We start from the raw sequence: 27,549 nt of genomic DNA on the forward strand, positions 1-27,549 counted from the left end.
TGATGTCAATTACAAATTTGTGAGGACGTAGCCATAGGTGGAGGAAGCTTTTTACATGGAGGGGGGGTATAAACATAATAATGTGTAACAATAATAATCCTTGCACTTGATATAGCGCCTTACCACGTCATCGAGATGTCTCGAAGTGCTTCACAGAGTGGAATGGTTGTATAATTTGCAGGTGAAACACGGCACCCAGTTGCACACAGCAGTCGTGGATTGAGTGACCAATTTTTTTTTAAGGGATTATTACCCCCGGAAAGCGATCTGCCAATTGGCTGACAAACAGGTTCCTACTTATTGCTTGGTAAGAAGTGTGTAGCTAGGAAACTTGCAAGGGCAGAAAATTGTCTTGAGCAGCCTCCTCCCAGAGCTTGCATTCTTTACAAAAATCGTGCGAAATAAATAGGGCGTGACTGAAACTCGCCGTGAAGTTGAAGCTGCAATAACTGGTGTGTTATTTTTTTCACGTCACTCGCTGTTTCTCCTCTCTCTGGCACGCCTCCCATCTCTCACTGTTACATTTACTCTATCACACATTACTCAAAAGGCAGTGTGCTTTGTGTTCCCTCAAAGTTTCTCCTTTCTGAGTTACTTCCGAAGGAAACAAATATTAAAAGATTTCTCACCAGGGCAAGAGGGAACATTGTTGTTGGGGTGTGGAGGAAAGGAAAATAGTGGACGAGAGAAAGAGAGAGACAACTCCCACCATGCACAAACTCACCCATTAAAGTGCACCTCCTGATAACAAATCAGAAATGACAATACAGCATTAAATGTTCAGACTGTTTCCTGAGTGAGAGAAAAAAGCTTCGATGTAGGTGCGGACACTTACAGTTCATTGGTCTGATGCATGGTGGAGGTACCTTAATATATCCACATTATGACAGGGCTCCTTTTATTGTCAAGCAATTATATATTGGAGCAATTTATTCTCTACTACAGTAAACTTCACATAACTCATATAGTTGGGACCATACATTTAAAGTGACTTATGCAAAGTTGCACAGAATGTATCTCTTGAATGGGACTTGGGCAGGTGTATGACTTAGGCGAGTGTATGATTTATACAGATCAGAGTTATTATTTGAGTTTTACTTGGACTAAAACAATACCACCTGAAAGTTTTTGTTATATTTTCATCTCAAAGAAGGGATCTATCGCGGTTTTACTGTGTTTTTTGTACAAGGTCAGCACACCCTATACATGCTCGAGAGAAGTCATTGTTGAGTGGTGTTGGGAATGGTCTACAGGGCAATCGATAAGCTGAAACCAGATGTGAAACCTGCCCATTGAATGAATTTGGATTAGCTCCTATAGTAATTATAATTAAAAGAAAACAACAATCCTTGCAGTTGATACAGCGCCTGTAACAGTGAACATCTCAAAGCTCTTTGCAATCTTTTTCTTAAAGAGTTTCACAGGGAAGTGCTGTCAGGTTTTTTCTGTTTTCTATTGGCAAAAACTGTAGGCATAAAGGTATTAAGATTAAATTGCTTGCCTTTTGCTTAGCAGGCTTTCAGAAAAAGTTGACCTGAGTATATAGCATGTTTCAGTGACTGACCACTTCACCTCTACCAATGTTTAATGTCTCCTATAATAACCATCTGTGGTTTAAGCAAAAGGCCACGCGGACTGTTTAAAAAATGATGTCCCATTTACAAACGGCAGGGCAGAAAACTACAATATTCCCGTGCTGATAATATGGGCATTTAACCTCCACCCCTACCACCCACCAAAAAAACTATTTTAAAAAAAATTGAGTATCACAGGAGATCAATAGAGGAGAGATGTCCTGCTTCAAGTAGATAAGATAGGCCCTTCCGCCCCCGAGCTGGATATAAAATCTTTGGCTGTGTTCTTCAATATCCAGGTTGACTTTCACACTGGCAAATAATCGGCTTCTATCTTCCTCAGTCGCTTGTTGTCATCCACCTTTCATTTGCCCAGCGTACATCATCCAGGGGGAATACGTCCGGTTTTGTGGGAAGAAGATCAGCCAGTCAGGCCCGGGAAATTGGTCACAACGATGATGAAGGAAACGAGAACAAAATCGGAATGAAAGACTTGTTGAGTTTAAAGGTTTTATGCCTCTCCCTTTCAACCTTCTGCTCAAAATCCATCACATGAATGGAAATAATATAACAATAATAATAACGCCAGCCAATTTGCACACAGCTATGACCAGTTTTATCTGGTGATTGTGAGCCAGGACACTGGGAGAAACTCCTTTCTCATTTTGAGTAGTGCCATGAGACCTTTATCATCCTTAAGGCCTTTGGTCATCTTCCTACGAAATTGCCCACACCCCTCCCGAATCCAATCCCCAGCTCGTGTGCAAACCCTCGACTGTCCATTGTCTTAGACGTTATTTAAATGCAATCTGTTGTTTCTGTCCACCTGAACAAGCAGATGCGACCTCGGTTTAACATCTCATCTGAAGGACAGCATCTCCAACAGTGTATCGCTCCCCCCAACACTACATTGGAATCTCAGGCTGGATTGAGAGTTCAAAGTCTCAACATAGGGCTTGAACCCACAGCCATTTGACTCACAGGAAAATGTGCTTCCAACTGAGCCAGGCTGCTACGTAGAGTACATTGTGGATAAAGGTGATACTCACATCATAGCCTCTGAGGACGGCGAGGTGGAAGGCAAGAAGTTGCAGTGGGATAACAGTAAGGATGCCTTGCAGACAGTCCACTGTGTGAGGTACTTTGATCACGTGATACGCGTTCTTCATAGTCTCATAGTCATCTTTCTCGCAGATCACAATAGGTTGGCCCTAGTTGAAACAGAATGAAAAGCTAATTGAGAAGCACAATAACGTTTATACAGCGCATTTCGCATAAAAATAAACATCTAGGCGCTTTATAAAACATATGGGGAAGAAATTACACCTGGGGCTCGATTTACTCTATTTCTGTTGCTTTTCACCGGGTCCAGAACTTGGCAGACTGTTGAAATCAGTCGCGACTTTGAAGTCAGTTTTCTGTAGGTCGTAAAATAACCTTATTGAAAAACAGCTTAAAAATTAAGAATTTGTCAAATGTGCTGAGTTTGCCAAATTCTGGAGACTCTAAAATATAGAGTAAGTTAGACCCAATTTCTCCCAATATTTGGTAAGAATGAAATGAATGTTATAATGGCATGTTATATGCTAATTAATGTTAGCAACAGCCTATAAACACTGAAGTGAATTGGCGCAGATGGAAATGAATAACATACATTCATAATTAGAATTTGGAGGTAATAATAATAATTGCATCTGATGTAATACCTTATTATATCGTTGAGACAATTCAAAACGCTTCACAGAATATACTGTAAAGTGAATTGGCTGCATTTTTGTGGGAAAAATGCGGCAGCCAATTGTGTACAGCAGTGCCCCACAAACAGTTGTGGATTGAGTGACCAAATATTTTTTACTTATTTTTTGGCAATCAAACGTGGATCCTCTTGTTTGCAAGATGAGTGCTCCAACCAGTACGCTACAGGACTTCTAGGCTACAGATATATTTGGATGAGGAAAGGAATATAAGCCAGGAAAACAGGGAGAAAATCTTCATGTCATCCTGCTTCTGTGTGATACTATCTAGATTTGGCTGAACTCAACACTGTGAGTGGTTTAAATAGTGAGGGATGTGGTCAGAAATGCACCAAGGGGGTTCCTCTCAGTGTCCCCTCCGTGAGAGGCTTTGCAAATTCAGCATGTGTGTGTGCGTGTGGGGGGGGAGGGGGGTGCTGGTTAGTGGAGTGAAATTTATGATATTTCATAATAGATTCAATGTGATGATGATTTTGAATCTGCTTAACCCCAAAGACATACTTCTAATCCATCAGCAAAGACAGTCAACACTGTAAGAAACTAACGCCTAATTTTTAGCATAATAACTGGGCACACATGGATCATACACTCGGTTTACAGGGTGTCCAGAAAGTCCTGTTAATCCCATGTTATTTCTCAACAGTGCACTGACCAACAGCTGAAATGTGTGGAAGAATGATGATAATTATATTTAGAAGTACTTAGTTGTATTCAGTACAAGTGGTTAACTTTATTTAGACATCCAGAGGATCAGTGCGAGTACCATTAATTTCATGTCAGATGGTGATCTACCAATATGTTTGGTGCAACATCTTCCATTGCACGAATGGATTGACGAGGCAAAACGCATCTCTGACAACTTGTTTCAGGCCCTCAGTAGTCTCGTATCGCTGTTTTATAACAGGGCTTTTTATAAGAGGACTTTGTAGATACCCTGTGCACTGTTTAAACCCAATCACTGTGATTGCAGCGATGTCAACGTCGAAGCCAAACTGCTTATCCACTTGGTAGGACATCCCTATGTGAAACCTTTAAAGCATTAATAGGCTCTCAAGTACTAATTTTACACTGTCGGTGCATAATAAGAAAGGGCTGTGAGAATGGTATTCCCTACCTCAAGAGGTGCTACAGGCAGAATCAACTGGGATGCTTAAAAGCGAGATCGAGATATACTGGTGGAGTCGTGGTATCAGGGTTATGGAGAAAAGGCAGGAGAACGGGATTCAAAGTTCTGCCAGGAACTGGTGCAACAGGCTTGATGAGTTGAATTGCTTCCTCCCTGTTTCTATGAAATGCTCGAAGGGCTTCACGAGTGATTGCTGACAAGTGTGTGACTGTGTGTAGGTTGGTTTGACGTGTCAGCTGCCGGGTACTAACCTGCCGGGCCACGACTTGCTGCAGAGCATTCTGGCACTTGATGTAGGTGGGATCTCTCATGATCACCATGATAACTGGCATTCGCTTGTCCACCAGTGCCAGGGGCCCGTGCTTCAGTTCGCCCGCTAAAATCCCTTCCGAGTGCATGAAGGTGATTTCCTTAATTTTCTGTAACAGATGGACACCGTGTTTCAACAAGGAAATCTGAAGGCCGGTTTTATCGCAGCTATAGACGTGAGTACCCACAAATGATGTACAAGTTCACAAGAGATTTTTTTTTATAAAGGGTCATCGAAAGGGCACAAAAAAAGGGCACAAAACAACTTTGCACTTTGCAGGTGAACACAGCAGCCAGTTTGCAGATGGCAATGTCCCATTCTGTATATTTTGTGGGTGAAATGATGCAGCCAATTGCGCACACCAGTGTCCCACAAACAGTCGTGGATTGAGTGACCAAATTATTTTTATGAAGGGATTATTAAACCCGGAAAAGCAATCCGCCAATTGACTAACAACCTGGTTCGTACTTACCTCTAGGTAAACAGAGGAGTGTGGAGTAAGGAAACTAACCTCAGGTTTCGGCCCACATAGGAATCAAACCCGGGTCCTCTCGCTTGCGAGGCAAACATGCTAACCACTACGCTACGGGATGCTATTGAAGACAGAAAAGTCTCTTCTACATCCAAACCAACATGGCATTGTGATCAGCAGGGCTCTTGAGTGTGACTTTTACACACTGTGGACAATGAAGGTCAAAAAGCCTGTGGTTCACAAAAGGCGATTCACTAATTGTGAATCAGAGCCTCTATGAGATTGAGCCTGACCCACTGTCAGGATGTTGTACACTCAGGAAATCTGCGATCCACTTCCAGCTCTTAGGACAAGGACTACATTAGACAGCCATGACTAATTTGTTTGGCCCACAAAATATACACAATTTACCTATAAACTTAATTATAATAATAATCCTTGCATTTGAAACTTGCCCAAGGTTTCGCCCTGTGCCTGGAATTGAACTCAGGTCTCTCGCTTGCAAAGCGAGTGCTCTAACCACTGAGCTACAGGACTCCACGATCTTCTATGATCCACAAGTCAATTCACTTTACAATATATTCCGTGAAACGCTTTGAGGCCTCTTGCAGACATGATAAGATTCTATATCAAATGCAAGGATGATTATTATGATTATTGTTATTAATATTGCACGTTACTGGCAAGATTCTGTTTGAGGATACTGACAATTAACGGACAACCAGTAGGAGGGATTCAGGAAGTAGAAAAGGACAGTGGGAAAGGGCAATTCATGTGGTTATTGTGGTGGGTTTGGAGTTTATTGAGTTGAGACCCAATCAACTAAGTAAGACACCTGTACTTCAGAGTACTTGTTATTGCACTGTCCCTGTGTAAAACAGTGGACTACTCACCAGCGCCCCCTCCAAGCATGTGGCGTAATGGTAACCACGGCCCATGATGAGCAGAGACTTCTGCTGGTACAGCGAGCTCGCCAATCTCTGGATCTCCTCGTCCTGATTCAGAACCTGCTTTATCAGGTCTTCAAATAAAACAAATCGTCAAAAAAGAAAATGCATTCTCAAAAGATGAGAATAGAAATCTTCTGTCCTGTAAACTTCTATGGTCCTAAGAAGCCAATTTTTTTTCCCCCCAAGTGCAGCATCTGGAACGAAGCATTCTGTAACCTGAAGCAACCAAGCTTAGCAAAGTGATAGGCACTGGTATAATAACTAATCATTATTTTTATTATAATTTATCCAGTAGCACATGGCATTGATTCAACTGTGACCCTTCGGTGCTATACAATCAAGCAGGAGAGTCATGCAAGTACAATGGGGTGAAAATAATAATCCTTGCATTTGATATAGCACCTTATCACATTGTTGAGCCGTCTCAAAGCACTTCACAGAATATACTGTGAAGTGAATTGACTTGTGTATTTTGTGGGCAAAATGCTCTGATGCTAAAACCAACATGACCCGCATTAGTAGGGATTTAAATTAATTGCCTCCCACCATTTTTAAAAAAAAGGGCCTCATCTCAAATAACTATAGGCATTTCTCTTCAGTCAACGAGAAAGCAGTGTCCGTAACACACTTTAAAAGGGACCGGACATTCGCTTGAGGAAATGACTGATGAGGAGAAAGAGTAGGGTCCCCTGAGTCACTCTGGAACAGGGTTAGACCGCGCTGGTCCTCACTCATGAGGAGGAAGCAGACAGATTAAAATCAAGTCAATTCCACAACATCTGGTTACCTGGCAGCTCCTGTAGGCCCTGGATGATCTCTCTCCTCCTTTTCTGCATGGAGATTCGGTCTTCGGACATCATGAGAGCAAACATCACAACACTCACAAACTGGCTTGTGTAAACCTTCAGAGAGTTACAAAAAGAGACATTGATCCATCACAGAGTACACAATCAGGTGTCAGCCTGGCTCAGTTGGTTAACACTCTCGTCTCTGAAACCGAATGTTAATAATAATCCTTGCATTTGATATAACACCTAATCACATCGTTGAGACGTCTCAAATCGCTTCACAGAATATATCGTAAAATGTATCTTGTGAGCAAAATGTGGCAGCCAATTAAACAAAACAGTGTCCCACAAACAGTCGTGATCACATTTTTTTCGGGGGGAGGGATTATTACCTGCAGAAAAGCGATCTGCCTATCGATAACAACCGGGTTTCCTACTTACTCCTGGATAAATGGAGTAAGGAAACTTGCCTAAGATTTTGCCTCGCCTGGGATTAAACCCAGGTCCTTTCATTTGGGAGGCAAATGCTCTAACCACTTCACTATGGGACTCCAAGGTTGTGGGTTAAAGCTCCATGTTGAGAATTCAAACTCACAATAGTCTAGGCTGACGCTCCAAACAGGTACTAGGAAAGGGCTACATTGTTGGAGGTGCCGTCCTTCCGGGTGAGACGTTAAACCGAAATCGCTTTAGGCCGTTGCTTACCATGTGCTTATATTGTGTTTGTAAAAAATGAAATGTACAGACATGAAAAAGCAGATATCAAACCTTCTCAGAAGCAGTGCTGATTTTAGTGTCAGCTGTGTGTGTGTGTGAGTGTGTGTGTGTGGAACAGAATGCATATCAGTGCAATGATATGCATCAGGCGTCCTCTCTGGTACAATGTCGTGCTTTTCCCAGCAGCAAAAAGTATCACGTTCCTGGGAACTGTCAAGCCCTCCGTCTGGTGAAAACATCTCTGCACAAACTCTGCTGCTCTGTATGGGGCAGAACCAAAAACCCGAGGTGGAGGGCACTGGGATACGAAGCCCATCATGCCTCCCCTGTTCTTGGTCATTTCAAGCTCAATAACTCTGAAGGGAAAATATTCTGCGCTTGTCAAATGATCCTTCACATTAACCTACACATCGGTACTTTGAATTTGTATACTCTCGGTTTACAATTCGGCAAAGCACTCGGGAGTGGAAGGTGCCGTTTGTCAGTTAAGACTTTAAACTGAGAACACGCCAGCCTGTTCAGGTAAACTTTAAAGATTCCATGGCACTTGTCGAAAAGAGAAAGGAGTTTCTTCTGACAAACCAAGATTAACATTAGTCACTCATCTCATGGCTGTTTGTGACACATTGGCTGTTAGGGCAGGTAATACAGGATGCAAAATTAGTTGACGTGTTTGTCTACAAAACACAATCACCTCACATTAATAAAAATAATCCTTGCATTTGATATTGCACCTTATCATGGCATTCACAGAATATATTGTAGAGTGGATTTACTGTACATTTTGTGGGCTAAACGTGGCAGCCAATTGTGCACAGCAGTAGTGACAGAAAACTTGGCAAAGCACTTTGAGGCGTTCTGATGATGACGCAAGGCGCTATATCAAATGCAAGGATTATTTTAAAAAGTACCCTGAAAGAGTTTGGATACATTTCAATATGATAACGTGCTACAAAAAATGAACAGTAATTAAATCCCCCCCACCCACCCCTTCCCCACCCTGCTGCTTTGGGGAAGTGAACTATTAACCTACAGACAGGGATTAGTTCTTGAGAAAGCTACTGTGCTCTGTAGCTGGGAGATAGAAAGCTGTAAATGTGGGAGGGCACTGGAGACGACCACATCCAATTCCTTAACTCCAAACAGATGTGCTCCAGACGAACAAATCTCTCACAGGGATAGAGCGGCTCAATCCCCTGTAAAGTGATTCATACAGTAGTTCACATGAGCCACAGGAAACCAGCCTTGCTGAAGGAAGGTTTGCTTTTAGCACGTAATGTGCTTCAAAGTCATGAATTCTCCACAACGCCAAACTCTCTCCAAAAAGGCCTGAAGTTGTTTCTCAGTCATTGTTTCCTCGTTTACTTTACGGTTATGGGAAACTGTTCAACCGAGAGACGAAACGCAGTCAGCGCTTTTCTTTTTTTGTGAGGTTTCAAATTTGGCTGCAGGGTTAATACACAAGAACACGACTGGCCTCAATCCACCCTGAGCTAGGAAGAGACGAGTGAGGAAATCAGCCAGGGCTCCAGCTGTGGATTGCTCTCCAGTGATAGCGTTCCCCCCAAATACACACACTCTGAAGATTTGTGTAGACATTGAGTAAGGGTCAGTCTCGCTGTGCTGCCACTTTCACAGACTGTGATGCCCCCTCCTGGTCAACTCTCCTGCCCACACTCACCCCCTGGACTCACGTGTGAGCATTGGGTGAGTTACTGGAAATGTCTCAGCCAAGAGGAAGCACATCTTCTGTATTGGGGTCCTGTAGCTCAGTGGTTAGCTCGCTCACCTCATAAGTGAGGGGACCCGGGTTTGATTCCTGGGCGGGGCGAAACCTTAGGCAAGTTTCCTTACTCTACATGCCTCTGTTTACCTAGCAGTAAGTAGGAACCCAGCTGTTAGCCTTCCGGGGGTGGGGGGGGCGGATGTAGTAATCCCTCCCCACAAAAAACGTGGTCAGTCAATCCATGACTGTTTCTGGGATACCGATGTGCGCAATTGGCTGCCACGTTTTGCACACAAAATACAGTCAATCCACTTTACAATATATTTTGTAAAGCGCTTTGACATGCCTCAACAATCTGATAAAAAGAACAACAAATTACATGGAAAGACATCCTAGTTCGCTGGGATAAGGCTCTATATAGGACGTCCAGCACTTTAGGACGTCCTCCTGTCGTGAAAGGCACGATATAAATGTAATTTGTTGTTGTTGTTATATCAAATGCAAGGATGATTATTATTATTATATTCGACCTGTATCAATGCAAACCTCATACCTTGGTACTGGCCACGCCTATCTCTGGCCCAGCATTGATATGCACGCCACAGTCTGTCTCTCGAGAGATCGAGCTGCCCACGGTGTTGGTGATGCCAACAGTCAGCGCCCTTCGTTCCTTGCAGTACCTCAAGGCCATTAAAGTATCTGCAGTCTCACCTGATAGCAGAACAGAAACTGGTTACACATATAGCTCAGAGCTGCATGGCAAACACTTAATAATAACGATCTTTACATTTAATATAGTGCTTTCCTTCAAAACCTAGAAATTAGAAATATATCCTGAAGCCCTTCTCCTCAGTAAAAGTCACTCTTCTTTGTCAGTGGAAAAGCTTGCGGCATGTTTTGGGTAATGAAACCCTGGACAAACATCACCCACCCGTGACACTTTCAAAGTAAACAGCTCTCCACAGCTCAGGTTAAATAGAAACTGGCCAAGCAATTCACTAAAAGATTCCCTGTCAATCATGAGACTGGCTTTCTGAGTTTGATTCAAGAGAGCAGAATTGGAGGACGTTGCTTTGATGTGCAATAGGCTCAAGTAGGCCAAGTTGTTAGAAGAGTCTCCTACCCACACAGACAACCAGCACCCAATGCCACACAGCTAAATTTACTCCTTCCTAAATCAACCAGGTAAAGTATGCAACTAACAGTGATAATAATTATAATCCTTGCATTTGATATTTAACACCTTGTGTGGTCAAAATGTCTCAACACACTTCAAAGGGTTTACTGTGAAGTGCAGTGATTGAATGTTACGCAGGCAAACTCAGCTGCCAATTTGACTCCCCCCATGTGAAAGGTGCTGTAGCAAAGGCAAGCATCACTGTTAGCAGTAATCATGACTATTATTATTATGTTGTATTAATATTAATAATAAATTATTATTACTATTACCAGGTGTTCAATGGATGTGGGGGAATGAAGGAGCATGTGCTATCAGTGAAAGGTGTCATGTTCCCGGAAAGTCTGGTGTAGGTTTTCAATTGAGAGACAATTTCACTCGCTGACAATTTCTGCACTGTACCTGACTGGCTGAGGAAGAAGCAGACATCATCCCTAAACACGGGGGTGCCTCGATCCAGGAAATCGCTGGAGAGTTCCACCAGAACCGGCAGCTCCGTCTGTTCCTCCAGGATCTGGCGTGTCTGAGGGGCCAACCGCAAAGACGGGGAGAAATTACCAAACTGAAATCAATCACATGCCCTAAGTGCTCGATGGGATGTAACTGCCTTTTTCCTTTTGCGTCCTTTGTGAGATCCCGTCCCCCATTCGATTCCCGTGCGGGGAAAAACCTTGGGCAAGTTTCCTAGCAGGAGGAACCCGTTAGTTAGTCGATTGGGGGAATCACTTTTCCGGTGGTAATATTCCCTCAAAAAAAAATTGTTGGGTCACTTAACCCACGACTGATTGTGGGACACTGTTATGCACAATTGGCTGTTGTGTTTCGTCCACAAAACACACATTTTACAGTATATTTTGTGAAGCGCTCCGAGACGTCTCAATGACGTGATAAGGCGCTGTATGAAATGCAAGGATTATTATTAATAATATTAAAAAGCACTGTAAAAAAAAGCAGGTGCTACAAGGATTATTATTAAGATTATTATTTGTTGGTGTGCGATAATGACCGCAATGTGATAGGGGGTTGGTGGTGGGGGGGGTGGGGGCGGGGACTGGGGAGGGGAGCAAAGAGGTCCATAACAGCCAAGTCTCATCCAATGCCACATACATACATGTTCCAGCAGGGGGCATTGGACCGAGATCAGTGACCTGAAATGTCTTTGCGTGTAAGACCATTTCAAGACGAACATTGAAATCGACCAAGAATGGATGGCGTGCATTTCCGGCTAAGATACGCAGTGTAATGATCGCTTGCATGAGCCACCAGTGATAGATCCCAATGTGGTGCTTCTGTGCATCACAATACACTTGGAGACGTCTCAACGACATGATAAGGCACCACATCAAATGAAGGATTACTATTGTTATAATACACCAGGGAGTTCCAGACTTGTCTGTTTCTACGATCACCAGTTCCAGATCACAAGAGAGGTTTGTGTGAAGAAGGCCCTTCAGATCATTTTAATTTCAATCTTCCAGGATATCCACTCTTCCGACTTCCTGTTACAGCACCAAGCTGTTTCTTAACAATGACTTCAGTTTCTGAACAGTCTCCTGGCTCATTATAACCTAAATAGGATTTATGAGAGCTGCACCATCTGTCAATGAGGTGCAGTTTACCGTGAAAACATCTCCCAGCTCTCCTTCAATAAAACACGACAACCGCTCGTGTTACAGACAAGGCAATAGACAGTCCAGGTATAATATGCTAACAGATCCACTTTACATGGCGTGTCTGCTGTGCATTTAAATACTGACTCATTTCTGTAGCTTTTGAGGTAAACAGCCATCATAATATATAATATTCCTTGTATTTCATATAGCGCACTATCGAGACGTCTCAACGTGCATCCCTGGACAATTGAGGGTTTGCATCCGAGGTCAGGGTTGGATTCAAGAGAGGTGGGGATCAAAGGGGTGGGGGTGGAAGTGGGAAGACACACGATCAAAGAAGAAGGTCTTGAGATGGAGCTTGAAGTGGGCAAGGGAAGGGACACTGGAATAATAATAATCTTTGCATTTGATATAGCGCTTTTCACGTTGGGAGGATGTCCCAAAGCGCTTAACAGAACACACTGTAAAGTGAATTGACTGTATATTTGTGGGCGAACGTGGCAGCCAATTGCGCACAGCAATGTCCCACAAACAGTCGTAGATTGAAAATGACCAATTTTATTATTGTTTTTGGAGTTCAAGAGAGTGGGGGCAGCATAGCTGAAGGTCTGACCGCTGATGGTGGGACGAGCAGAGCAGGGGACGTGAAGCAGTGCTTACAGAGCAGAGGGTGCGTGCAGGTTGGTAAGGTTTTAGAAGTTCAAGGTCGGAGCAAGACCGTGGAGGCTTTAACAGTGAGGATAGGGATCTTAAACTCGATCTTCTGAGGGATGAGGAGCCAGTGTAGTCAGGTGAGGATAGGGGTGACAGGTATGATGAAGTGAATGGCACTGTACCAAGTGCAAGTATTATAATTATTATTATTATTATTATAACTACCATCTTGTAATGGAACTCCACCGTATTTTCAATTTTTACAGCAAAGAAAACTTACAGCCACACCGGTGTGATAGCTTGTTCCACAAGCAATAATTATTAAGCGTCTACATCTTCGGATTTCCTTAATTGAATCCTTCAATCCTCCAAGGATCACTGGTGGAGAAAAACACACACAACATAAAGCACGTGAAACAGAAGAGGCCTACTTTACACAATTAGCAACAGGATTTGTAACTAGTCAATGCTGCAGATACCTAGTTTGTATTGGAGGCCAAACATTCTTCTAAGTCAACCATGACACCCAGCACCGTGTTTGAGTCTTGCAACCAAACTACTGAGATTCTGTGGGTGGTTTATGTTTGGTTTAACTTGAAGTACACCCCACTCATACCACCAGAGGAACAAGCATTCCCCTCGCCCTCCCAACTCACACCATCAGAGGGACACTGTCTAAAGATCTCATGGCACTATTGGAAAAGAGAAGGTAGTTTCTCCCAGTGTTAACAAGTCCCCAAATTAAAAATTGGCCAATTATTCCATGGCTGTCCTGTCCGTCTACAAAAGATGCACAGTTACTACACTTTGCAGTAATTCTGTGAAGTGCTATCAGATGTCTGGCTGATGTGATAAAGTTTGCTAACTTAAATGCAAGGATTATTATATTAATATGGAGGAAGAAAGAATCTTTTCCCATAAAGACTAATGGTGACAGTCACTGGGAAATCCTGATACATCCCTTGAGTATTCAGATTGATTTCAATGGGAAGGGCATTTGGATCAGAGGATGTGGGTTAATATCAACAGTTGGGGAACATGAAAGTTACAGATAAACATATATAACGTATATTCACAATTTATATCGCAAGCCCAAAATGAATGCATTGGTTTGAACAAAATGCTGATGGTAACCGAGCAGATACTTCAGGATTTAAAAGACAATGATCGATAAAAAGCTTCACTCTTACCTGTGCAGTTCTCAAAATCGACTCTTCCTCTCATTGTGTTAACCACGGATTCCGGCTGCTCAAAGATTTCTTTCTGCATAAAAGAGCTGTAGTTTCCTGCGAAAGATGGGGGCGAAGTTGATTTCTTTTTAAACCATGAAATTAAGATTTGTCAGATCAACGTCCAATTCCACTACCCTCAAAGCCCACTTAAACATAGGAACAACAACAACTTGCACTTATATAGCGCCCTCCACATCGGGCGGCAACTCAAGAGTGCTTAACGATGGTGGAACCCAAGGCCTAGCCAGGGGGAAGGGGGAAGGTGACCGTAGATGCAGTCGAAAAGGAAGGTCCGGGAAGGAATATAAATATATAAAACATAGGAACAAGAGTAGGCCGTTCAGCCCTCGAGCCTGTCCCACCATTCTATTAGATCACGGTTGATCTGTGCTTCAACTCCATTTATCTGCCTTTGCTCCATATCCAATGAAACCCTTATCTAACAAAAATCTATCCACCTCAGTCTTAAAAATGACAATTGACACTGGGAGAAACTCCCTTCGCTTTTCGAATCGTCCCCATGGGATCTTTACACTCCACGTGAAAAGGCAGATGGGACCTTGGTTGAACATCTCATTGAAGTTTGCGATGGGAGTGAGGGGGAGCGGAAGTTCGCAGTTGATAAATTATCTATGGTCATTTTTCTGCGCAGCAATGGACAATGAGCACGGCGATGGTGTGCGCGGTTTTCTTATTCTGTTACCTTTCATTATCTGCTGCAGTTCCATTTGCAGGGTCTGGATGCCACGAGCCGGACAGTCAGCCACCGTCCGCTCAACCCGATGGATGGAAAGGCAGCCGTCAACCACCGCAGCCACGTCATTGTCCTCCAGGAAAATCACCTTGTTTGTGTGCTCGATGACAGCGCTGTGTGCGAATTAAAGGTTTACCGTGCTCGGCAATCACAACAAACCACAGAGACCGACAGGACAGCAGAAAGCTACAAACCGAGCCAGGCTGACACACAGCACTGTTCAGATGAGTAAGTGGGAGGATGAAGATGAAAGGATTTGAAATATGTTTCCCAGCAAAATACACAGTCTTGTTAATTCCTGTGAAAACAGGATTTACATGATCTTTTACGGATTTATAGGAAACAGGATTTTCAGAAAAGACACCTCTCATGGTAAATCCTATGAAATGCTTTGAGGTGTGCTCCTGACATGAAAAGCATGAATAATATTTGATATTATTGTACCTTGTATTTGATATAGAGCCTAATCATATTGTTAAGATGTCTCGAAACACTTCACAGGATACACCGTAAAGTGGATTGACTGTGAATTATGTGATGCGGTAGCCAATTTGCACACAGCAATCGTCCACGAACAGCCATGGAGTGAGCAACCAATGCTATCTCGGGGATTGTTGGCCAGCACCCCGAGAGAGAGAAATCCCCTTCTCTTTTTAAATAGTGCCATGGGATCTTTAACAACCACTTGAACAGGCAGGCGGGACCTCGGTTTAACTTTTCAGCCGAAGGACAGCACCTCCAACAATCAAGACACCTTCAGCACTGCACTGGAGTGTCAGCTTAGACTACTATGTGATTCCAAGTCCCGATGTGAGGCTTGAATCTACAACCTTTGATTCTGGGGAGAAAATGCTACTACTGAGCCAGGCTGACACACTATATCAAATGCAAGGGGTTTATTATTATATTATTATTTACCTGGCATCCGATGCAAAGTAGTACTCCACGGACTTCTCTTGTCCAACAGGGAATAAAGAGGTAGAATTATCTGTGCGAGAGAGTAGACAACCTCCCTTCAGTTCTTTACCTGTTATTGGGATTAAAGGCAAGATGTACATATTTAGTGGCCAAAATCTCTTCCCACACCCATAAAGTTCACAATAGTAAGGACAAGTCACTAAATGAAATAATAATTATCCTCCAACAATGCAGCTCTCTGCATGCCCCTGGAGTGTCAGCCTAGACTGAGTTCAACATCTTGGCATGCAGCTTGAACCCGCAACCTTCTGACTCAGAGGCGAGAGTGCTGTCAGCTGAGTCAGGCTAACACACGTACTATCAAAGGAGAAAACAGCCATATGGCTAAGTCCTTATAAGGGAAGGAAAGTAATGGAGGAAGTAGGCTTTCCTCTACTTCAGAAGGAAATGTTAGCTTTTCTCTCTCTCTGATGTCTTTGGGATGCAGAGTCACCTCCAGCCTGCTCCATTCACATTCCTGACAGGAAGTAGCTTCCACTTCCCTTCTGAAGTCCATTGTGGGTTTCAAGAGGGAAGTAGATGGGTATATGAAAGATAGAGGCTTGTACGGGTGTGGGGATAGGGCAGGGCAGTGGGATTGAATGAACACATTTCTCTGAGAGCCAGTGCAGGTTCGATGGGCTGAATGACCTCCTTCTGTGCTGAAAAATTCTATGGTTCTATTTGTTCCCTCTCCATCCAATCTAAAGATTCAGCCAACTCAGATCATTTTATATACAGTCTTTGTTTTCCTATAACTGCTGGACTTACCTGTGCGATATAGAACTGGTATGTGATCAGTGGAAAGTTTGTGCTCGCTTCTTACTCCAATCATCAAAGGGCTTCCCCGTCTATAAAAATAAATATGTGGCTGTGTCACAATGTCTCAAAATAGCTGTGTGAACTTGCAGCTCGAACTTACAGCAGATATAGGTGTCAATCTGGCTCAGTTGATATCACTCTCGAGTCTCGGTCAGAAGGTTGTAGATTAAAGCCTCACTTTGGGACTTCGAGATCATATAGACTAACACTCCAGTAGTGCTGGGGGATCATTGCATAGTATAGCATCCTTCATTTGAGATGTTAAACTGAGGTCCCTCTTCCTAGCAAAATGGATGCTAAATTTCTCAAGGCATTAAAGGGAACTGAGTTTCTCACAAAGTGCTGGTCAAAAATCTTGCAGATAAAATTGGTTCTTCATTCCATGAAATTGCTGTGCACAAACTGGACAGGATATTTACCTACAAGAACACAATCACTACAGCTTACAGAAAGATTGTGAAGCACTTTCATAGACGTTTGACACTATAGCAGCTGTATCAAATGCAAGGATTATTATATTGTTATGCATAAATAATACTTAGATTCGAATAGAGGCACTGCTCAATGAAACACTATGCCATACAAACTGATAGATGTGAAAGAGTCTGTGGTAAGTTAGATGACTTCAGCCAGGTACCAGAACAAGCTCCAGTGCCCCACCACGTGGCTATGGAGAGAGAGGGGGACGGGAAAATTAGATCAGGCAATGCCTACACCCAACAGCCTGGGAGAATTGAACAACTCTGCAATAGTTTCATATACCATACTGACCTGGTCACTTCCTTTGCTCAGTGGGCACTGGCCTGCTTCATACCCACCGCCATATTCGCCCCACCATCGGCAGATGGCACACTGCAATTCCATCCCGGAGTCCCTATAACTTCCTCTCTCCCTCAGCTTGTTCAAGATCCATCTCAAGACCAACCTCTTTGACCACACTTTCGGTCATCTTTTCTCTCTACCCCCATCCCTTGACTCCAACCCCCAGCTTGGGTGCCAAGCGCTTCGGGACATCCTCTCAATGTGAAATATAATATAAATATTATACTATAAACAGCAACAAAAGCATACAAAGATGTAGAAGATAATTCAATGACTGGTTAAAAAGAAATTAGAGGAAAAAATAATTGTGGGAGATTCTCAATGGAAACGAAAAATCCCCAACTTTCGCTCCTCCTATTCAGTGCGACTTTACAATATATTGCTTTGAGACGTCTGAACAACATGATAAGGCTCTATATCAAATTCAATGATTATTATTATTATTATTGTCTCTCCTCCACAAGAGAGAACGAACAATTCTCCTTTGTTGAGACAAATGAAAGCAAATCCCAGATTCCTAAAAGACGTGCAGCAGAAAGTTAACGTTTGAAAGAAAGTAATTCTTTCTCTTAAATAAAATGTAAAGCTTAACACTTCAGCAGGAACTGAAACTTCTAAAGAATATCCCCGTTATACTTAAGACTCCATTGACCAAACGGTACAGAGTTAGCTCAGTTTGACAGTCGGGGTGGGTGCGGGGGGGTTACCTTTTATATACCTGCACTGCAAAAAAAGCACATACACATCAGTCGCGAAGCTAAACAGAGCAGTCAATGTGTGGGGCAGCGAAGCTGTTTAAATTCCTGCACATTTGTCAACGATGTGCTCCGATACCGCAAAGAAAATGGGTGGGGGAGAAAGGACTTGGGGTAACCGGGGCCCATTCGCAATGAATCTAGGTTGCGCTGTGAACCGATGATGTTCTTGGCAGCTCTAACCTTAAACATAAATAAGCAAAGTTATGAGTCACAGGATTTGACATAATGTTTCAACTGTGCTGCCCTTTACCTGGTCGCAACAGCTTGCCCGGGAAAGTGTACACTCTTGAATACCAAAGCGAAGGCACCTTCCTGTAGGGATGTGAAGCAGTGCATTCATTATTATATATAACCATTATATATAACCATTTCACCTCCGATCTACAGTTTTTCCCTTCCTCCCCTAATGGTGCTAAGTTGCTACTTAGCCCAAAGCCGCCCTTTGGACCTCACCCCAGTAAACCTTTCTCACCTGTGAGTTGAGACACTGAATGTCAACACACCATTCCACAATGGGTGGGAATGGTGCGAGAGGTCACTAAATCCCAATCTGAGACCTCAGATTTCACAAAGTTTAGCCTTAATATTATTGCTGTAAAAATTGTGAGTGGGAAATGGGCTTCGCTCACCCCGAGGCCCTGCTGATGTGATTGTCTGTGTGTCTCTCTCCTCTGTGTGTGTGTTGGTCTCTTTGTGAGTGTGTCTGTGTCTCTCTATGTGCATCTCTCTATATGTGTGTGTGTGTGTGTGTTTATGAGTGTCTCTGTGTGATGTGTCTGACTCTCCTATGTGTCTGTCTTTGAGGGTGTGTGTCTCTGTGTCTATGAGTATGTGTGTCACTGAGTGTCGCGCTCTCTGTCTCTCTCTCTCACTCTGAGGGTGTGTGTGCGTGTTTCTCTTTGCGTCTGCGTGTGTCTGTGTGTGTATCTCTGTGTCTGTTTCTGTGAGTGTGTGTGTGTCTCTCTCTGTGAGTGTGTGTGTGTGCGTTTCTCTGTGTCGGTTTCTGTGTGTGTCTTTCTCTGTGAGTGTGTGTGTGTGTTTCTGTGTGTGTGTCTCTCTCTCTCTCTCTGTCTGTGTGCAGTGGTAGGTCCTGATAGGCGGGAGGCGGTGACAGGACACTGCTGAGCTTGGTGAGAAATGCTGGTACTTGGCGGATCTCCAGGCCTTCAAATGTAGTGCGAGTTAGAAATAGGCCACTCGGCACTTTGGGCCTGCACTGATGTCCGTTATTCCTTATTTCAAACATTTCGCTGGGAGTTACGTTGCGTCAAAGCAAGCTCATGTACATTGGACTCTTTCTTAAGCTCATCTTACCAGTTGCTGAATGACTCTTTCCACCAAGGTGGCGAAGCTGACATTCTCATTCTCCAGGTTATCGTGCACATACTTAATAAGCTTGGCGATGGATTCCGTGTCCGTTTCTGACTCAAACGCATATCCCTTGCTTTCCTGAAGGACAGAACACATAGGAACAGGAGTAAGTCATTCAGCCCCTCATTCTATTAGATCATAGCTGATCTGGACCTCAACTCCAATTACCTGCCTTTGCCCTATATTCCTTGATATATTCGTATCCCTAACAAAAATTTATTCCTGTAAACACAACGAAAGCAGAGATTTACACACAGATTTTGCAAAGTCCTACCCTATGGTCGAGATATGACTAAATTATTTCCTGGCAACTTTCTGTAATCTTTCCAGATGACCAGTAACCATCGAGTAAGCCTATTTTACAAGCATAACTATTTATAAACTCATTGTACCATAAAAGGCCCATTCCTGGTCTATACTAACCCCTCACCTGTCTAGGCAATTGCTTTAGACGTGAACATTTCCATATTTGGTGCTGTTGCAATCGACCCTCTGCTCTCAGTACTGAGAGGGTGTCAATGGCAGTTTCAGTGGTGTTATAGGGTGTGGAGAAGACAAGGGGCGACGTGAACCACTAAACAATGTCATTGGTGACTTGGGCAGCCCCAGAACTGGGAATGATTTGCTGAGAGAGATGTGTTATCTGATAATATATTCAAGGACTTTGGCAAAGAAAGAATGGCAGCTTTGCACTTGCACGGCTAACTCTTCACTACAAGCACTTCATGACTGAGCTTGAACTTCCTAACTTGGTTTGACAGTACTCATTTGCTTCGAATGATGGACTTCGACAATCTTGTTGGATTTAGACTGGTGTGAGCAACATTCATTACTGAGGCAATGCTCAACCAAACAGACATTCTACACACCTCCTCCTGCACCATTGCAGTGCCCATAAGGCATCATTGATGTAAGATCTGACCTGAAGATTACATGAAAACTTAATGCAAAATACAATTTTTAAGGTAATGGCCTCTCTTCTTGTGGAAACCTTTATACTCTACATTTCCATTCAGTGGAGGGGTGACAAGTGCAACCAGTATCTGATTTGAAAATGCTGCTTGGGTTACTGAAGGCTTACCAGGAACACTCTCAGATCCTTGTAGTTTGTAATGATTCCATTATGGATGACGATAAACTCTGAAATTGTTTTTAAAAAAAATTAGTATTGAGCAGGAGAAAAAAAAAACATACAGCACTTTAATTGAGCAAGAATCTAATGTAGGTTGTGGAGGTTGTAGATTGTAGCATATCGGTTAGAGCACTCGCCTCACAAGCGAGAGGACCCGGATTTGATTCCCGGGGAGGGGGGTGAAAGTTTGCCAGGTTTCCTTACTCCACATGTCTCTGTTTAGCTCACAGCAAGTAGGAACCAGTTGTTAGTCGATTGGTGGGTGCTTTTCCGGGATAATAATCCCTTCAAAAAAACAATAAGAATAACTTATTTACTCAATGACCAGCTGTTTGTGGGACACTGCCGTGAGCAACTGGCTGCTGCATTTCGCCCACAAAATACAGTCACTGCCCTCTACAGTATATCCTGTGAAGCGCTTTGAGACATCTCGGCGACATGTGGTGCAATATCAAATGCAAGCATTATTATTATTTAAGAAATTGGTCTCTACACATTTTTACAATAGGTGCATTGACGATTTCTATTTAACAGCCCAATAAATATTTACCGCGGTTCATAGCTGCAAAAATGCTGAACTTTAAAGCAAAATGATTGCGGCAGCCTGGTGTTTCCTTGTTAAACGAAAACCTTTTAAGGCCTTGCCAGCTCTTGCTCAGCTCCCCCGCTTAGCCTTTCTGGGCACAAGTGAATGTTGTTTCCATCAACAAGGGATAGAGTTGAATGACGACTGTTGAAAGCAACCACAAACATGCAGCAAGCAAATACTGGTCGGAGCTAATAGCCAGTGAGGAAATGTTAGTGGTTGTTCAGCACCTTCACCAGACCTTGAGTGGCCTCAGTAGTTTTAATAATAATAATCATAATTGCATTGGATATAGCGCTTATTACGTCATTGAGACGTCTCAAAGCGTTTCACAAGATTAATTGTAAAGTGTATTGACTGCATGTTTTGTGGGCGAAATGCAGCTGGCAATTGCACATAGCAGTGTGCCACAAACAACCGTGGATTGAGTGATCACATTTTGTTTGGAGGGATTATAACCCCCTGTTAGCGATCCGCCAATTGACTAGCAACTGGGTTCCTAGTTAAATGTAAGGCTCTAACATCAACTCCTCAGAAGGAGCTCTGATATTTGCCTTACTGAGAAGTTGTGCTTAGTCACTCTGCTCGACCACACTCACCATTGTCCTTGTCTGATCGCTGCGGATGGCTGTTCACAATGTTCGGTACCCCATGTGTTGCCCAACGGGTGTGTGCAATGCCCAAATGCATGTCAAACACTGCATCGAAGTCGACATCTTCTTGTTCTAGGAGAAATTTGAAATGCGAGTCAAAACAATTCAAGAGAGTCACATAGAGGGGATGATTAGGGAACATTATAATAATATATAATCCTTGCATTTGACATAGCACTTTTCACGTCTTCTCGACATCTCAAAGCGCTTCACAGAATATGCTGTAAAGTGAATTGACCGTATATTTGTGGGCAAAACACGGCAGCCAATTGCGCACAGCAATGTCCCACAGACAGTCATGGTGGATTGAAAATGACCAATTTATTATTGTTTTGGAGGGATTATTATTAGGCATGTGCAAGTGCAAAGCTGCCATTCTTTCCTTGCCAAAGTCCTTGAATATATTATCAGACAACACATCTCTCTTAGCAAATCATTCCCAGTTCTGGGGCTGCCCAAGTCACCAATGACACTGTTTAGTGGTTCATGTCTCCCCTTGTCTTCTCCACACCCTATAACACCACTGAAACTGCCATTGACACCCTCTCATTACTGAGAGCAGAGGGTCGATTGCAACAGCACCAAATATGGAAATGTTCACATCTAAAACAATCCTCATTGGCAAGGTTTCACCCTGCCTGGAATTGAACCTGGGTAGCTTGCTTGCAAGGCGAGTGCTCTAAACACTCAGCTACAGGACTCCATTGCTTTGTACAGCGGTGTGGCTGGCAAGTGGAATTCTCCCAGCCACATCTGTGGTTGAAGCAAAGTCCATGAATTCTTATCAGATAGATGCTTTATAACAACCCTTAAGGTCGGCGAATAAAATAAATTTTCTTGATTGAATATTTCTTGATTAACGGGATGAATCAAGAAATATGCACTCCAGAAAAAAATGTAAACACACTATTGTCGAACACGGACTTTCCTAGATTTGTGTGAATATCAATAATAATCCTTCCATTTGATACAGCGCCTTATCATATCGTAGAGATGTATCAAAGCGTTTCACAGAATACACTGTAAAGTGAATTGACTGTGTATGCTGTTGGTAAAACGGGCAGCTCATTGCGCACAGCAGTGTCCCTCTCACAAACAGTCGTCGATTTAGTGACCATTTTTTTTGAGGGATTATTATCCCCTGTTAGTGATCCATTTGACTAACAACTGGGTTCCTTCTTACTGCTAGGTAAACAGAGAATTGTGAAGTCAGGAAACTTACATAAAGTTTTGCCTGCCGGGAATCGAACCCGGGTCATCTCACTTGAGAGGTGAGCACTCTAACCACTCGGGGGGTGGGGGGGGGGGGGGCGCGGGAGGCACTTCTTGATGGCTCCCGCAGGCCACAGGTTGGCTAGAACTGGTCTAAAGCGTATTCTGGGCGGGTGGAACAGGATAGCGGAATTAAACAACGTGTCCTGGCTCCTCTTTCCCAGGCGGATTGGTCATACTCCAAGTCACTGTTGACAAACCTCCAGCTACCCTGGCTTGTTAGTGGGATTGAAGGAACAGATGATTCTCTGGGGGTCGGGATTCTTCCAACTCGGCTGCTGTTACCCTGGAAGTCAAAGCCCCGGTGGGTCGGGTGGTTCCAGATCTGAGATTGGACACAAGACATTTTGCGCACAGTGTGAGGCCTTTGTTGAATTCAGCCTGGATTTTTTCAAATGTAAATTGAGAAGCATTTCATTCCGTGTTTGTGACCCTATAATATATTTAAAAAAAACGATTCATTCTGTTGACCAGTACTTACTGTTTATTTCCTCTTGTAAGGTCTTTATTTTTCCCTTGTTTTTGATGACGCAGATTTGCTTCCCTTTCTCCTCGGATTCCTTGTGATTTCCACCATCAATTCCTATACCTGGTGACAAATTCACAACAACAACAACAATTTACAGTTGTAAAGCGCCTTTCACGTTGGGAGAACGTCCCAAGGCGCTGGACAGTCAGGGATTTGGACCTGAGCAGGAGTTTGGGATCACAGAACTCTTCAACTCATTTGCGGAATAAGCTACGAGCAACAATTAGACAACCCAGGACTTTTGAGTCTTCAAAAGAGACATCTCAGCGTGGACGTTGTAGTGAGGTATACAAGATTTTAAATGGAATTGAGAAAGTAAACTCAGAACAAATACCTTTGAATGCAACAATACAGCAAATGAAGAAGGTACAGATTTAGGGTTGCACAAGACATCTCCAACAATGTAGAGCACCCATCCCACCCCCCACCCCCACTACCGCATTGGAGTTTTAGCCAAGACAATGTGAGTTCAAAGCCCCAAAGTTGTGCTTGAATCCACAACTTTCTGAGTCAAGAGGCGAGTGCTACCAATTAGTCAGGTTGAATTAATAATGTATACTGCTACATCAGCTCAAGGAATCAGCCCTCACTGCACATAAGCCCCAAAACACTTTGTTTGATTTGAAGAGAGATAAGAGTATCAGGATGTATGATCCATCCTAACATAGTACACAGTATTCAGTGTAGCCAGTATCTGCTAATCCTGGCTCTTTGCTGGCACAGTCACATATTTGTGTAATGCTTGCGTGGAGCAAAGGAATCAAATCTCTAAATCAATGCTGAGACAATATTACTGTGTACAAGATCCATAACCAAAACCAGTACATGCAGTTCCTGCTGAGGTTGATTGATTTGGCTCATGATGAATCCGTTATAAAATGCGGTTTAATATCCGCTAAAATTGCCATCACACACTACAGTAAACCTCACATAAGTTGTATGTATCAGTTGGGACCATACATCTAATTTATCTCATGCATATGTCAAACTTGAATAAAATATAAACTGTTGAATGGGATTTGGGCAGATGTATGATTTAGGCGATTATATAATTATACAGATCAGAGCTTTACTGTATTATTTATCGTCATGCATCTTTTTAAGTTAAGGACCTCGGGCAATTCAATTCCAACTTCGACCTCAAATGTCAATCCACCAGCCCTGTCCATGAATCCACCCACCCATCCAGATGTCGACCTTTTACAGGATGAAATGACTGGAGTCTGCTACATCCTTCAACAATGTGCACGGTTCTGGTCACCGCGTCATAAGGAGGCTAGCCAGGCTTTAGCGGAGTACAGAGCAGAGTGTTGGTAGAGATAACCAATGAGGGCTGACTGGATAAGACGGGACTCTTCAGGCTTAAAATATATCCCAGAGGGGACTTAAAGAAGTAACCTTGCAGAGGGTTAAAAATAATCCTTACATTTGATATTGCACCTTAACTCTTTACTGTGAAGTGCAGCAACTGTGAATTTGTACATGTACAAGATAACTAATTTGCACACAGCAATGACCCACAAACAGTCATGAAGTAAATATCATATAATAATATATATAAGCTTTGCAATTGATATAGCGCTTTTCATGTCTTCTCGACGTCTCAAAGCACTTCACAGAATATACTGTAAAGTGAATTGACCGTATATATTTGTGGGCAAAACGTGGCAACCAATTGCGCACAGCAGTATCATACAAATAGTCATGGATTGAAGTGAACAATTTTATTATTGTTTGTTTCTTCTTGAGGGATTATTATCAGGCATGTGGAGTAAGTAAACTTGCCCAAGGTTTCGCCCTGCTGGGAATTAAACCCAGGTCTCTCGCTTGTGAGGCAAGCGCTCTAACCACTGAGCTACAGGACTCCATATCAGGACCTTGAACTTGTAATCTAGGCTGATACTCAATGAAGGACTGAGAGTGATGGCTGCTGCATTTTCAGAGGTGTTGTCCTTGAGATGAGAGTTTAAAGTGAATTCCTGTATGTGCCTGTTCAGTGGACGATAAAGATCCCATGGCACGACTCGACAAAAGAAAGGAGTCTCTCCCAGTTTGCTGGCCAACAATTACCCAAATAAAACTGGTCATTTATTTGCTGGCTATTTGTGGGACATTGCTGTGCATAAGTGGACTTCTAAATTTCATCTACAACTATAAAAGCACTACAATTTACAAACATAAATAATAATATAATAATCCTTGCATTTGATATAGCACCTTATCATTTGTTTCAGATGTTTCAAAGCACTTCATGGAATATACTGTAAAGTGAATTGACTGTATATTTTGTGGGCAAAACATGGCAATGAATTGCACACAGCCTCCTTGAAGGTGGGGCGTGGGGGTGGGTGGGTGGGGGGGGGAGAATAGAAAGAACTAGTTGTATTATACATGCATCTCCTTGACAAATACAAAATACATTTTTGTGTTACTTACCAGCAGAATCATAACCTCTGTATTCGAGCCTCTGCAATCCTTTGAACAGGATTTGAATAATTTCTCTTCTTGTATGTGGAACATGGTAGTTAAGGTAGGCGAAAATTCCTTTAAAATAGAAGAAACGTCCACGATGTTAAGCTTCAGCAACAATGTGACCTCCTCATATTATAATACCAATGCCTTGAGACGTCCTCCCGACATGAAAGGTGCTATCCAAATTTAATTTGTTGTTGTTGTATAATACCTGGACACATTGGTTGGGAATATCACAAATCCAGCGAAACAACTCAACTCAAAGAAAAAAGATTTGTAAAGAATGTACAGCAAAGATGCAGGTCACTCAACCCAAACAGTCCTTGCTGCTGCTTATACTCCACACAAGTCTTCACCCACTCCTTAATCCCTCCCATACCTTTCTATTCGCTTCTCGCTCCTGTGAAAGTTTAGCTTCCTCTTGAATGCAAATCTCCACCCAGGCCCAACAGCAGTATGCAATTGACCTCTAGGGCTTTCAACATTAATCATTTTCTTCCTCCCAAGTTTCTAGTTGGCTTATGTTTCCTGCCCCATAACAATGCTGCGATCAAGCTCTATCAGGGATCCAACAACAACAACAAATTACATTTATAGAGCACTTTTCACATCAGGAGGACGTCCAAATGCACTGGACAGTCAGGGGTCGGGACCCGAGCATGGGGGAGGGTGGGGTAGGGGTGAGGGAAGGCAGAGAGGTGGGAGGGAGACCAAAGGCACGGTCGTAGAGAAGGGTCTTGAGACTGGCCTTGAAGGAGGCGAGGGAGGAAGCGAGGCGAAGGGACTGAGGGATGGAGTTCCAGAGTGTGGGGGCAGAGAGGCTGAGAGCCCGGCCACCGATGGTAGGGCGGGTCGGGCGGGAGACATGGAGCAGGCAATATAGAGATTGACTATTACAAGCCCTTCTTTTCTTGGAATGGAATGAGATTCGTCCTATTGAAGGAATGCCCTTTCTTCAATCGAGTGAGCAGCTGACAAGCACACGATCTGTCAAACTCCAAATAACCTCGTGAATGCCTTTAGGGAGGTGTCATATGAAGGATGCCCTGTTAAATCTTAAACCTTTAGTTAAGCCGCTGCTCAGATGCCTATTGTATGTGGGTTGGGTTGGGGGTAATTATAATAATATTGAAGAATTAATCTCTGCTTGCTGTTTGGTCCCTTATTTTCATTAAGTTTCCTTATTATTGCATCGTTGTATTTTCTGTGACTCACAGCCCCACACTGATACATTGTGGCACAGGAGAACCTCACATTCTCCTCACTCACACTCTTAAGAAAATGAACAGGAGGCAAAGGAGTTCATTTTTGTTGTTGTAAATGTTTCA

At 43.1% G+C, this 27,549-nt stretch overlaps 1 protein-coding gene across 1 annotated transcript in view; it reads right to left on the reverse strand.

Annotated features, from left to right (window-relative positions):
• Window positions 1-915: 915 nt before the first annotated feature.
• Window positions 916-27,549, reverse strand: part of LOC103185861 (glutamine--fructose-6-phosphate aminotransferase [isomerizing] 1) — a 30,302-nt gene continuing 3,668 nt past the window's right edge. The window contains exons 2-19 of the mRNA XM_007904592.2: window positions 26,186-26,293; window positions 23,702-23,809; window positions 21,895-22,020; window positions 20,659-20,717; window positions 19,521-19,655; window positions 18,457-18,518; window positions 16,576-16,655; window positions 15,766-15,874; window positions 14,797-14,960; window positions 14,052-14,147; window positions 13,142-13,239; window positions 10,997-11,117; window positions 9,971-10,128; window positions 6,974-7,088; window positions 6,130-6,257; window positions 4,706-4,873; window positions 2,624-2,785; window positions 916-1,935 (exon numbers count right to left, since the gene is read on the reverse strand). Coding sequence (XP_007902783.1) covers window positions 1,882-1,935; window positions 2,624-2,785; window positions 4,706-4,873; window positions 6,130-6,257; window positions 6,974-7,088; window positions 9,971-10,128; window positions 10,997-11,117; window positions 13,142-13,239; window positions 14,052-14,147; window positions 14,797-14,960; window positions 15,766-15,874; window positions 16,576-16,655; window positions 18,457-18,518; window positions 19,521-19,655; window positions 20,659-20,717; window positions 21,895-22,020; window positions 23,702-23,809; window positions 26,186-26,293 — 2,051 coding nt within the window. The 3' untranslated portion in view covers window positions 916-1,881. The remainder of the gene's footprint in view (window positions 1,936-2,623; window positions 2,786-4,705; window positions 4,874-6,129; window positions 6,258-6,973; window positions 7,089-9,970; window positions 10,129-10,996; window positions 11,118-13,141; window positions 13,240-14,051; window positions 14,148-14,796; window positions 14,961-15,765; window positions 15,875-16,575; window positions 16,656-18,456; window positions 18,519-19,520; window positions 19,656-20,658; window positions 20,718-21,894; window positions 22,021-23,701; window positions 23,810-26,185; window positions 26,294-27,549) is intronic.

This window comes from Callorhinchus milii, unplaced genomic scaffold (genome assembly GCF_018977255.1).
Source record: "Callorhinchus milii isolate IMCB2004 unplaced genomic scaffold, IMCB_Cmil_1.0 Scaffold7, whole genome shotgun sequence".
Taxonomy (NCBI): domain Eukaryota; kingdom Metazoa; phylum Chordata; class Chondrichthyes; order Chimaeriformes; family Callorhinchidae; genus Callorhinchus; species Callorhinchus milii.